The sequence below is a fragment of the Platichthys flesus genome, chromosome 1 (assembly GCF_949316205.1).
Source record: "Platichthys flesus chromosome 1, fPlaFle2.1, whole genome shotgun sequence".
In the NCBI taxonomy this organism is placed as follows: Eukaryota; Metazoa; Chordata; class Actinopteri; order Pleuronectiformes; family Pleuronectidae; genus Platichthys; species Platichthys flesus.
Genome location: NC_084945.1, coordinates 26,851,576 through 26,865,797, shown reverse-complemented (window position 1 = coordinate 26,865,797; position 14,222 = coordinate 26,851,576). Strand labels below are relative to the sequence as shown.

Genomic DNA, 14,222 nt, shown 5'->3' with positions numbered 1-14,222 from the left:
GGCTCAGTCCACAAGTCGAGGGGATGGATATTTGGATTCTGCCGCAGACACTCACAGTCCTATATGGGTGTCTGATCACTAATCGGCTGTTATATACCTTTCACACACAGATATCCACACACATTTTGACATAAATCCATTTTCAGAAATATATTCTTAATACATATTTACACAACTCAAATATAATACATGGATTTATTCCTGTCGATATATATTGTATTATAAAGTACCTGTGAACTCTTTGATCTCTGAACTCCCTTTTTAACAATAGTCCTAACACAGTGGAAGAAGGAGAACAGGCAGACACGTCTTACTGTTCTTCATGTTGTTTCCTTAATGAACTAATGTTGTGTTGACACAAAACAGCTCTATCTTCTCTCAGGTGGGGAGCCATGGTATCGATTTCTCACCCTGTTTGTATAGCGACAAATAATTAAAACCAAATTTACCAGAATCTAAATCTATTTTTTTACACATCCAACTTTACTTTTTTGTTAGGCCCATGTCCCACACACCTTCATGGAGGATTTGGGGTTTGTGGTCTATTCTACAACCATCCACCAGGAGGTGATTGAGCTCTTCTTTTTAAAATATGAATGAAGCAGGATATGAAGGATATCATATCGGGGAGTAATGGTGCACTGAGCAGAGAATGAAGTTCCTCTCTGACTGCTGTGATCTGAGCTTTTCTCTTCTTTGTCTTGGTGGCTGGCTCAGCCGAACCACGTTCATGTTAGTGCATGTGGGCTTCTTTAGACACATTAGAGTCCCTTCCTGTGAAACCATTGGTCGCCGCAATGTTGACGAGATGGTTCCAGCTCAGTTCAGCAGTGGTGTAAACCGGACGCCTCTGTGGACACACTGATATTGCTTTTCCACTGTTACATCACATTCATTGTAAACATGCCCACGATGATGCTGTTAAAAAACAAATACCTATGGCGTCTATGGGCCTTTACAGCACAGAACAGCCATGTTAATGATGCTGCCCATGCTAAATGGCTGCTAACCACAAGGCTGACTCGGAGAGAGCTTGCCTTGCCTGTGGTGGTAAGGCCATGGCATGTCTGTTCCCAGCGGCCCATTGTTTAATAATCCGTGCATGCCCTAATTTCTCCAAGCAAGCCCAATTTGTCCTTCGCCTGCTACATCCCACGCTTGTAGAAGACTTGTATTAGAGGAGTACATAAGATAGATAGGCAGAGATACAATGTTTGTAATACCCTTTGCTGTGGAAGGGTTGGGTTCAGTGATAAGAGCTCCAGAGCTGGAATGATATCATAAAACTGTATTAAATAAGTAAAGCACAAGTTGAAAACATGCTTATTTTTTTTGTTGGGGGGGGGGCTACTTTTTTACATAACATTGCAACTGGAATGAATACACAATTCAAAAGAGGCTTTGCCATTTTACTTGAAAGTGTTAAGCTATCCAGCAGACACCGAGTCACTCTTTAACTATTCGGCTGTTGGCAAGGTTAACATTTAATTAAATCTTTGGGACACATAGGAAAAATAATTAAAATGCACTTAAAGCAGAGCCTTTGTAAGCCTTCATGAAAACTGGAAGAAGTCGATTAAAGTCTACAGCAACGACCTGCATTCAAGCCAGCCTTATATTCACGCAGATTCCTTTTCTTATAATTTCTTATGGTACACAATAACTCAAGGGCTGTCATGTTCTGATGAACCAAGCCAGTACCTCCCATCACTTCACACACGTGGATGTACAAATTCACTTGCACATCTTGAAAGAAGAAGAAAATAAAAACGTCTATTTCTGTAATCCCTTTCACTAATACACCAAACCCTGGCTGCACAAGCAGAACAAACCCATCCCTGTCTGTTCCTTCCTTTAAAGGATCAAGTTTGCTACCTAAACCTTTTACGAGGCCACCGTGAAAAGTGAAGATCAAGGCCAATATATATATATATATATATATATATATATATATATGAAATAAGGCTAAAGAGAGCTGGTGAGCAGCGTGTTAGTCTAGAATAAATTCAATGGACTCTTCTGCTTTTCAATTTGTTTAATTCCCAGATTTCCTTGCACTATCGACCCCTGTCTTGTGTTGCAGTGAATGAAAAGGCAAGAGGATTTTGGATTCCATGCTGGCAAAACAGAGTTATATTGGGCGCACTGGGAGAGAGGAGGGTTATCTTTACTGGGCCATCTTCCTGTGGTCTCACTCCCTTGCTTTAGATTAGAAGACTTAGAGGAATGAAAGGTGGGAAGGGGACACATTTAGACTGCGTGCATGTGGGCCCACTATGAAATGATTCAAAAGCTAAAGGGTTAGAAACAGAGGGAGGCCATTAAACAATCTGTTTTCTCCTGAAGGAGCCCAGCAAATTTGTTTTCATAAATCTCTTTGATAATCTTCAGGTCTTTCAAGTCAGCCCCTGAACACTCTCTGTCCTTTCCATCGGAAGACCCTGAGCGTGCTTCCACTCGACCTGTTTGCAGTCTTAAGTACACTTGTCGAGACAGTGCAGTTTGTGAATGTTTGTGTGATTGATTTGAATTCAAGTGTGGGTCGTGTTCTCCTGGGTCGGAATGGGGTTGAAGAGAGAAAAGGGAGCATTTACCGTATAATTCAAAGCCCAATGTGAACAGTTTCAACGGGGACTCTGTGAATTAACCAGAGTAACCAGGACCCTGCTTTGCTGTCGAATTTTTTCAAATGAAATTTCCGCTGCTATGGGTGATTACATTCACCTCCATTGTGCAGGGGTGAAGGGAGAAACCTTGTTGATGCTTATCTCAATCTGGACACACATAAAGGAAAACTGGGTCTGCAAGGTGTTTTGTTCGAATCAGATAAGCTCTCATTGGATTGTGTTTTAAGGAGTTAACGTGAATTGGTTTCTAAATAGTTTTATCCAGTCTGCCTATAAATTCAGCTTGTACGGGATCCTTGGAAACAGGAGAAGATATGGTAATGGCCTTTTTAAATGACACGATTACTTCGGAGTTCATGTGATGTATCTTCAGTATCAGGGTGCTGAGTTCTCCTGCAGGTTCTGTTCTGATGCCGCCCTTTGCTCTGTCCTCCCTGTTCCCTCTCCCCATTTCAAACTTGAACTGCAAAATGTCTCAAAATATCAGTGATACTGCATCGCTCTACATGGCCTATACTGAACCAAATCATTACCTGAAATAATCAGATCTTTTCTCAGTAAAGTTCACTCACTGAATGAGTGATCAAGTCAATCATTTGATTGCAGGGAGTGTGTGTATCCCCACCAATAAATCCATGAAGTGTTTCCCTCACCTAGTGAGTATCACAAACGTTAATGTGTGTGTCTGACTGACTGACTTACTGAGTTAAATACAATTCGATTGATTGATGGATTGAACTTTTAACTTGGGTCCTGTGCTGTTGTTTTTTTGCCGTTGATGTTTGTGTTGTTTATCTTTTTCCCGTTTTTTAATCACACCAGTATATATATTCAGATGTCATAGCAGGCTTGGAGTCGTTCCTCTTTCCAGCTGCACTTGTCAAATCGTGCATGGCCTGTGAAGACAAAAGTTGCTCTCTCAAATCAAACTGGACTATAATCCCATGCATAAAAGTAGATAGCTATTTTTTATTTATTATGTATGTTGTTTCACCGTAGGCCAAAGAGTAACATTTTCTGTTCTAGGTATTTGGTATTTTTTCTTTATCTTGTGGTATATCCCTAATCTGCTATGTGACGGCTCTTCAAAACAAATGACAGTCGACACCACAACAAACTTTGTTTTCTCCTTTTCTCATCGAAATGCTACCAATCATCATCTACCTTTCTTGACAGTCACCAAAATGTTTGTCAGTGATGAAACGTCAGAGCAACATGCTTGTTTACTCTTATTGGGACCAGGATAGGCATGAGGGGGACCGTCCTGAAAGACAGGTTCATCTACTATTTAATGGTATCTTCTTTTATTACAGGAAGAATTAAATGATATCCAGACGAAGGACTGAAATCAACACATGTATGCAAAAGCCATCTTTAGACACTTCTTTTAAACAGGAACAATGTGGAAGTTATAGAAAAATCCCTTTATTAGTTACATAATTTGTTTGTACGACACTAGTGTCCACCTCTGTAGATCTTCATTGGGGTTCAATTTTGGATAAAGGACACAAACCAAAAAGCAGTTAAACAAAACAAAAAACACTTTTGGCCTGCACTATAGCCTTTAAATATATAAAAATGTTAAAAACACACACAATATTAAGAGGTTAATGTCTATCACCCTTCCACGTTATCGCATTCTCCTCTCTCCTGTATGTGGCTGGTAGAAAAATGTGTGTTGATATGGTTTACTAGAATGTATTTGTCTTATTGATCGAAACTCATGTGGGATGAATGTGTCAACATGAGAAAGGTAAACATGATACGTATTAAGGTTTGTAAAGTATACATTTATCTGATCCCCCCTCATTAAAACCTCTTCCTGAACCATTCTTGATAATATAAAGGTGCATTAATGAATTGTCTGTCACATCGAAGTCCTCCACAATCCTTCTAATGTTTTAGGTTTGCAAACAGTTGTCTATTTGCCTACACTCAATGATATTTATACAACCTGCAGTCACGGTGCAACATGAGCCTTTTGAAGCCTTAAATTCTTGGGAACTGGGCTTTTGTTTAGGATGCATTTATTTCTCATAGCTATTTGTGTTTAATGGGACCTTTAGAGTATGAGAATAAAACATTGTCTTTTAAGAGAGAGCAGTTTTTGAAAAGAATCATGTCCTCATATAGGACAAGGTTTATTTTGCTGTATAACACAATACAATCACCAGTGTGTACAAAAATAATGAAGAGAATTGATTTGAACATGGCTGTGCAAATCAAAATTGCAACATCCCACCTTTCTGTCTGCATTAATACCTTGGGTTTAATTTGAAAGCATTGCATGTCACACATAAAAGTATTACTATTGATTGTTCATAGTCACTGTTCAAGTATAAAACTCTAAAACCGTTAATGTGGCTGCACGTAAACAAAATGCTCTGGCTAAAGTTATGTAACTGTAATTTCCCCTGCTCCATTATCCTAACAAGGAAAGTCCTTTTTTGTCTGTATAGTTTGTCACGCCTATTACCCTCTGTGCATTACTTCATAAAAAATCGTTTTTGCTCTGCAAGCACATTACCTGTCATGCAACGCACACAAGATTTCCCAGAGCATCCTTTTCTCCTCTGCAACACATTGGATTTTTCAGGTTGACCGTCTCTGAAAGATGCACAGCAGAAGTTTTACGGCCTGAGACAGGGGGTACTGGAGTGAACTGATGTGTTTTGCCTTGTTGTGAAAGGTATCCCCTCTCTTCATGTATGTTTTACCTATTGTTGCTCTTGGACAAGTATGCCTGAGCCACTGCTATGCAAAACTGATGTAGTATCTTGTTTGGCGCCGCTGTGCAGGTATAGCACAAAGTGGCTAAGTGCATATTACAGTAAATAGCTGCTATAAATGCGATTGATGAGCCGTGCCAGAATCAAACACAGTGAAAAATGTGCCGGCTGTAAACAATATGTGCTAAATTAGGTTAAATAGAGCTGTAGACAGAAAAACCACTAGTGTAATAAGTACCCCTAATTAATAGCATTTTTATTTATATAAGCAAACTCCACATTCCTGGTGTTGTTTATGCTGGCTCATTATTTATTATTCATTATTTATCTTACCTTCTGACAAGTCACTGCTGGGAACAAAAGTCTACTTTATGTGATCATCGCTCAGATGACTGTACATTTAAATGCACTCTTTTGATTCAGCGTCAACATTAAACATTGTTTGTCATGCTTTTATTTGACAGCTTTGTTTCCATATGTCCCATTACTTTAGAGGGCATATTTTCCTTCTTGAGTAACTGGGATACTTGACTACTGGTCTCCTGTCTGTTCTAATGAGATCCATCTGTCTGCTTCATTACCAGATAGAGTCCAGAACATCCTATACGGACATTGACAGTAACCTCTTGGAATACACCATCTGAGCTGTGGGACACTTTGACCTTGGTAGGACTGCTGTAGTTGTTTTATCTTCACACAACCCAGACAAGAGTCCTCGGGCAAGATTCGGATTGCCCCTGATGTCTCTGCCTAGCACGTTGATGCAATGTATAAATATATGGGTGAATAGCAATACTGTACCGTTTACCATTGCATTGCTTGAATGCTCTAGTTCTTCTGATTCTATCTGTGGCAATAGCTCCAAAGTGATTCTATAAAAATGGTGCTACAATGGAATATAAGGCCCTTAGGGTAAGGTGGTCATCATTTATCTACTACTTGTCTTAACCTTCTCCCACTGTCCAGAAATGAAGCCAAAATGTCCCAAATAAGAACGATACCATCTTGCACATTTGGATCCAGAGTCAGCACAGAAGCTATAGGGGGAGGGGGACATGGTAGTGAGGTCCCGCTGATACATGAGCCCAACCAATCGTGAGTCAGTCTTAGCTGTCAGGCACGACGTTTCGCCCAGAATTCACAGCATCAAATAACAAGTTAAAACCAAACTCATCAGAAAATGGATCAGTTGTGTGATGAGAACTACCTTAAATTACATAATCTTTTGAGGAGCCATCAATAGAACACTATCAATAATTATTGAACTATAATTTTTAGCAAAAGCAATATAACAAAAATTCGATACAAATAAATATATAAATTGATACAATGGTTAGGGCTAGGGTTAAGCATTGCCTACGCACAGTAAAGAGTTATAACACAATGTTTTCATGTAGAGATTTTAAAACCTTCATTCAGGAGCAATAATCCTAAACCAAATAATAATACGATTTTTATGGTGATAGTAGTATAGTATATAGATATAGACTGATATTATTTAATTTGATATGATTTTTGGCCCCATCACCTAACCCCAGTTGTAAGATATGAAGTGCTTCCTTCCCTTTCAAAGTACTAACAAAATTATTCTACTAATTAAAAAAAATGATTTAAGAGCAGGAATCTTATTTATTATATTAATGTCGAGCTTGTGCACAGATATGAAACTGAACGTAACCCGATGACAGATAACTTCTGTCTCCTCCAGCACAGGATGACTTATTAACTAAAACGTATGCCCATCGCTCGAAGCAAAAGCTCCGCGCTTTTATTTTGAAGGCGGCCTCTCCCTTGTTCCGGTGTTGTCCGGGGCTGAACCGTGGTGCGGGTAAGAGGAACTGACCTACACTTTGTACCGGGAGGGGCTGGAAAAGACGAGAGAAAATGAAGGGACGATGGCGATAGAGAGGAGCCGCCGGTCGGACCGTCCTACCGGAGGAGGAGGAGGAGGCTGGAGCATGTACCGCCGGGCTCTGCCCTCTTTGTCGCCGTGAAGACAGACTGAAAACCCGGTGTGCGTGACGGGAGCGCGCCTTGCTGTACAATACACATTGATAACAATGATGATGAATGAGGCTGTAGCGTAGGAGTTTAAATCTGTCGCACTTTTCTCGAGATCGCTGCGTCACCGCCCGCATCACCGGTGACGCTCATGTCCCTTCTCGCGTCTCATCGCGCACTCCGGCGTAGACTGTGATCTTGACCGCGGCGGGATGCGCGCAGTTAGCGGGTGATGGTGGTGCAGCCTGTGCAGCTCAGGCCCGACTGGGGGTTTGAATGAAAGGCTGCAGACACTGAGGGGGGGAACCCACTGTGGCTCTGATCGCTCCTCGCTGCGCCTTGTGTGTCGGTGTGTGTGTGTGTGTTTGTGTGTTGAGACCAAATCCAGATTTATAGGTTTAGGTGCTTGGGTGTGTGTGTGGGCTCCATCTCATCAGTTTGGGTCCAGTCAGTCCGCAGCACCGCCCCTGTCTGCCACGCTCCCGGTGTTTCAACATGACAGCGCTGCGTCAGCGGAAGGGCAGCAAGGGGAAGGAGCAGGCCCCCGGTGCAGGGTGTCAGCCCCAGCAGGCCAACTGTTGCACCGACCACCACGAAGGGAAGGTGCTGCACGGTGAGTGTGTCCTCCTCCTCCTCCTCCTCCTCCTCCTCCTCCTCAGCTCAGTTCCATACAGAGCAGCAGCAGCAGCACAGTGGCTGCAGGGTCCACCTCATCAGAAGGAGGGATGAGCCTGCTGGGCAGCAATCCTACCCCCCTGCCGAAGTGTTCCAGGGGCCAGTGTTCAGTCTGTGAGCTGGCCCTCTGACCCTCTGTGGGTGCAGAGTGGGATGGACAAGTCTCCAAAGGGTTTAAATGCCACATTCTTCATAATTCACTGCTGTCTAACCGGTACACCTGCAGTGCCTATGTAAATGGTAAATGGTCTGCTCTTTTCAGCCCTGATGATCACTCAAAGCTCTTTACAGTGAAGTTTTAGACATTCACACACGTGTACACACACGTGTACACACACATACACACACACACACACACACACAAACACACACTCATAAGGTGCATCTATGTGCAGCTCTTACTCTACCACACACTTTCCTGTCTCAGTTCATTGTCTTGCCCAAGGACACTTCAGCATGCGGATAAAGGAGCCTGGGATTGAACCACTGACATTCTGTTTAGTGTACGACCCGCTCTATCTCCTGAGCCAAAGCCATTTGCAGTCTCGTCCTGCTTGGGTTGAATCTTTGTAGGATGTGTAGAGTAATGAACTGAAAATCTATATTCCACAGATTTAAATATATAAAAATGACATTAATGGTCATAATATTACATATAATAAGACTGCATTTTACTAGTACCCAGTGAACAGTCTAATTCATAATGGTTACATTTCAATTAGGCCTATGAATGTTAATGGCCCTGTGTTGTGGAAGTTGACTCAGTGATGTGACTTACGTAATAATGTGCAGATGTCATAGTCATTAAAGTCTTAATCAATGACATAAACATTGACTCTTTTCCTGTTAAGTGTTTTTAAAAGTTATGAAAACCTCACTTGACAAACCACAATGTAATGCTTGCAGGTGATTGGTCGTGGGGGTCAATAGTGTGGACGTCTGTTGGCTGGTCTGTGTCTGTTGGCCTCGGCCTGCTCTGCTGTATCTACGTGGCCACACTACATGAGAACGACCTTTGGTTCTCCAACATCAAGGTAATGACCCATCTCTTTGCCTATAATAAAAAATGTCTGCTGTGAAAACGCTCACTGCAGTCATCGGTCAAAAATCCACCAATGAAACGCTCAAGTGTTTGCTCTGGGTTTTTGACAGATGCCCTTCCATTTATGGATTAGACCAGGAGGTCCCAAACTCTTTAGCCTCCCCTCTTTCCTCAAAATAACTGTGCAAGGGTCACATGACCAACATCATTTCAAAGGATATTTATTTGTATCAGAATCCTGAGGATCAGTATTTTTTTTGCTTCTTGAACAATTATGGCAAAATTGTATTTGATTTCTGAAAATCCTTGTTCTTGTGTCTTGTCGTCCCCACTCTTGTCGGAACCACTGGATTCGTTTTTTTGTGTACCAACCCTCCAAGTACAACAATGACAAACAACTGAAGATTGAGTGTAAAACATTGCACAAGAAGACACTAGCGATTATTACTGGCATGCAGACAGTATTCCACATGTCTGCATGCAGACAGTATTCCACATGTCTGCATGCCAGTAATAATCTGTGTTAAATAACACACATAATTTCTGTGTGTTATTTAACACAGAAATTATCACAACATATAGTGTACTTGCCTGTAGCAGTAAAAATATAAATTGGCAGATTTTTTAAGAGAGTTTTGATTTTCCCTTTACATCAGATTTACCAGAGTTACTGAAAAATATATTTATGATTATTCAAGCTCTCTGAACACTGATTGTGTGCCATAATACAATTGTTGACAAAACACCTGTATATATGCCTCTTTGATCGTTTCTTCTTCAGGAAGAAATCTGGGAACACGTGTTATTTTTATGTTTTTTATGAGTCTCCTGCTATAAATCAGATGCATCTCTCTGACACTTTTATATAGAGGTCATCTTAGGTTTTGACATCCATGTGTTAGACTCATCAACCACATCACATGTGGTTATTTACCGGTGGAAAATATTTTAGGGTTTAAGTTTCTGAAAGCCAAAAGGTTGATATAACTTTTACTGTTTATCCCAAAAGGAAATGTAGCTTCAGTAGAAATGCCGACTCGCTCATCCATGTTTCTCCTAAAAAATACAACGCAAACACGTCATCAACTCCTGAAGTGAGGTGATTATTTTTCCATGATCTGCAGAGGATTGATTTTCAGGCCTGTTCAATGAACCACATGAACACCAAACAACCAGTCCTTCTTACAGCCTGTTCAGAGTTCTGAAAAGCAGCAGTACATTGTGCCCTGCCAGATATGATGTAATTTTGAAATGTTCCTGCCAGAGCTTCACCAACCCTCCAGTTGACATGGCAGCACAGACTGCTCTGTCATAGGACAAAATGGAAATGAACACTGTTGCCATGTGCTGTTTTGCCTCGTTTAGAGGTGCGGTATTGTTCATTTGCTGTGATAGAAGAATGAGTCATGAGTTTCAGTCTCATGCAATGTGTTTTTTATTTAATGATACTACAGGATGACCTTATGTATAAAAATTGGTCTGAATAGGGCCGGTGATGCGTATCATGTTACGGGGCTATTGTGATTCCATTATTTACATTATATTGTAATACTGTCCGCAAGAATACTGCAATTTAATAAAATTGTAACAATTTCATCTGAAGTGTTTTTTAGTTTCATTAAACTTTTAATTGGGTTTTCATTTATGGAACACGACAGGAAATAAGAAGAACACTACCCCAAACAATTGTCGGTAAAAACTAAAATGAAGTAAACAACACCAACGTAAACATCATGGGGAGGATGTGTCTTTTAACATTATCGTATCTCAATCGTATCATAATCGTCTGTGTACATAGAGTTTAATGTACTTACTTTCACATGCACTATTATTTAACATATAGCACATATTCTCAGGTCCACTTTACATGTTTTAGCATGTGAATATCCATAGGCACTTGTTTACATCAGCCTGTGGTGGGAGAGAAAACTTTTTTTTTTTTCAAAATTGAAAAAAAAACATCCTTATCATGGTCACATTACTGTTAAACAAAATCAGGTCTTTTACTTGACCCATAGATAAGCCATTTCAACCAATTGTCTTAAAAAATATCAACTTGAGTTCTTAATTTAAATATAATTAAGAACTCTATTCTCTCTATTGTATATATATATTGTAAACTATCTCAATCCACACCTTGATGATTGGTACGTCTATCTTAAGTCAATTTGCAGACAGCAGACATTCAATTCAATTAGAAACACTGGTTCAGATTTGATCTTAATCACAGAACAGACTGCCCTCTTTGGTTTCAGCAGGGGAAAGGAGAACGTGAGGAATCCAAAAAAACAACTGAACTGAAAGGCGTTTAGAAATGTTCGACTCAGAATTTGTCAGCATCTGTCAGCAGTAACATGCTGTGCCAGGAGCTTCATCTGTGTTACATACACATGAGAAGTGCTTCTTGACCCACATAGAGACAGTCTGATCCTGCAGTGGATCCTTTCTTCAGAGTTTTGGTCTCAGGAAGACAAAACAGCCCATCCAGCTAATTAAGCAGAGTCTGCATAGACACAGTCTGTGGTCCTACGCTGTCTTGTTCCTGTTTATGTGCCTTGTGTGTGAAGGGAAGATAGAGACAGGTGCTTTCATTTATAATGAATGGAGGTCATTTTACAGGCCTGCTGAACATTTCCCCGAAATGTTCCCACATAAGATGGCTCCTGGCTGACATCATCACATATTTCAGACACGTGTTTGTGTGTGTGTGTGTGGGGGGGGGGGGGGGGGGGGGGTGCCTTCTGTTAATGCTATCAAAGGCTGTGTGTCAGACCACGTCCACATATGAGGGGCCATGAGGGACATTATTCAGAATATCCACTCATATGAAATGCTCTCACACACAGTACTGAAAAACTATACGCTCACACACACAACTGAAATGCTCTCACACACACTACTGAAAAACTATACGCTCTCACACACACTACTGAAATGCTCTCACACACACTACTGAAAAACTATACGCTCTCACACACACTACTGAAATGCTCTCGCACACACTACTGAAAAACTATACGCTCTCACACACACTACTGAAATGCTCTCGCATACACTACTGAAATGCTCTCACACACACTAGTGAAAAGCTCTCATACACAATAGTGAAATGTGCTCATATACACAACTGAAATGCTCTTGCATAGTATTGTGGAATATAACTGTGAATGATATTCGTTCACAAGTAATAATTACAGGTTTTGTTATTTTAACTTTCTTGTACTTTACTTACAGTTCAGTGAAGCGTAATTGTTTGCAGTGATAATTCAATGCTATTGTGATGATAAATGACCATTTCAAATCATCCAAACTGATGGGCATTTATTGGAGTTCTTGTGATAATGTCGCCCCGACATGCTCCACGGCAGGCACATGCACAGATACACCCCTAGTGATGCTCAAGCACTGGCCCTATTGCCCTGGATGAGAAAAGTGCCCTTCTGCTGGAGCCCATTTTTTTCTTCATTCATCAATATTTAAGAATAAAAATGATTCTCTCTGTCATCAATTCCCCCTAAATGTGTTCTGATATCTGACGGGGAATTTATTTGAGTTCTTGTGAGAATGTCACCCCGACATGCTCCGCGGCACTCACAAGCCCTCAAAGCAAATCATGAACTCTAACATATTATTTGGTTATTCAGCATGGCCTTGTTTTGTCTGTTTTTGCCTGTTATTCATTCAATTTGATAATTTGAGTTAGTTTGTTAACAAAAATAGATATATCAGTTGAAAATATCCTACTGTGTTTTTTATTTATTATTATTATTATTTTTAATTTCATAAATAATTTTGGGCGATGGGTGCCCTTTTTGGGGGGTTTGAGCCGCTGCCCCCCAAAATGTCTGTGCACTGAAAATGCTCCTTTTGAGAAATGACAATGTGCGGCCACAGTAACACAGATAGTTTTTTAGAAGAGATTGCCAGTAACATTCCACACATTTAGATTTCCAACATGGCAGGACAGCGGGTTGTATGGATAACTTCTCTTTTGGTCCTTTTCCTAAGAGTACCTGGCATTAACATGTTTCTTAGGTGAGCTTATTGCAACTGAACTGCATGCGTTCTCGTGTGGCAATAGAATGAACACTCATGATAGGATCTGACTTCACAGCTCGATGAAAATAAACATGTAATACATCACTGCTATTTTAAAATATTACACATATTATCGTTATTAGATGTTTCAAAAGATTCAAGATTTCAAGGTCCAAGATTAATCAATGTATGGTAAACACTTAGATGTATATAGAATAAAAGTATAATATAGAGTCTAAAGATGAGAGCCACTAAAGTACAGTTGCGTGTTCAAAACAAACCCCAGACTGAGATAATGAAAAAGGCTTTTTCTCTTATGAATCATGAATTGGTTAAGGATCATGAAGATAGACACTGGCTGCTGCTATCACAACTTAAAATGTGAATACGAAATTATCTAAGTGTGATTTTTATAGTATGATACAGCCCTATCACTACTCTCAGTCATCTCAACAAATACTGATAAATACAGGTTAATGACAGCACTGGGCAGGTTTGTTCTTCTAAACATTTTGAGTTCGCTACACTTCATCAATTCTTCCACACTAATCCACCCTGGAGTTTAAAAAAGCTCAGTTTTGGCAAAAAGTTAAACCTCCGGGTTTAAGAACTAACTGAGGACAGGAAACCAAACAGAGGGGAATAGATTAATTTTCATGGACCTAACTAAATCTTGAATCAGTCCACATGCATCACATGCTACATGGTGTGGTGAACATCTGACACACTATTCAGATGCTTGTGGTTTTGCCTGCTGTTTGAACTGTTGGCTCTTTTTCTCTCTTGTCCCTTGTTAGTTAAAGCATTTCTGTTCCTGCCTTCACAGACCTACTTGTTTCCCCTAGTTTTTCTCTACTACACTCCTAGTTTCTCTCTCTCTCTTTTGAGCTTGGAGTGGATGCTATAACATGAAGTTCTTCTTTCGCTATTTTTCTCTTTTTTTGCAACAATGCTTACTATCTCAGGTAGTTTTACAATGAGGTCAGACAGCCGGCTTCATCTGGCCTCTTGAATTCATCAGGTGTGAAGTCATATCCACGTTAGCCTCAGTTCCCGGGGGAGTTTATTTCAGACGTGTGCTCACAGCTTGAAGCTGGTTCCAGATCCACA

General features: G+C 40.4%; 1 protein-coding gene across 1 annotated transcript in view; it reads left to right on the top strand.

The window, feature by feature from the left end:
* Positions 1-7,225: 7,225 nt before the first annotated feature.
* Positions 7,226-14,222, top strand: part of dpy19l3 (dpy-19 like C-mannosyltransferase 3) — a 51,278-nt gene continuing 44,281 nt past the window's right edge. The window contains exons 1-2 of the mRNA XM_062390254.1: positions 7,226-7,970; positions 8,939-9,066. Coding sequence (XP_062246238.1) covers positions 7,853-7,970; positions 8,939-9,066 — 246 coding nt within the window. The 5' untranslated portion in view covers positions 7,226-7,852. The remainder of the gene's footprint in view (positions 7,971-8,938; positions 9,067-14,222) is intronic.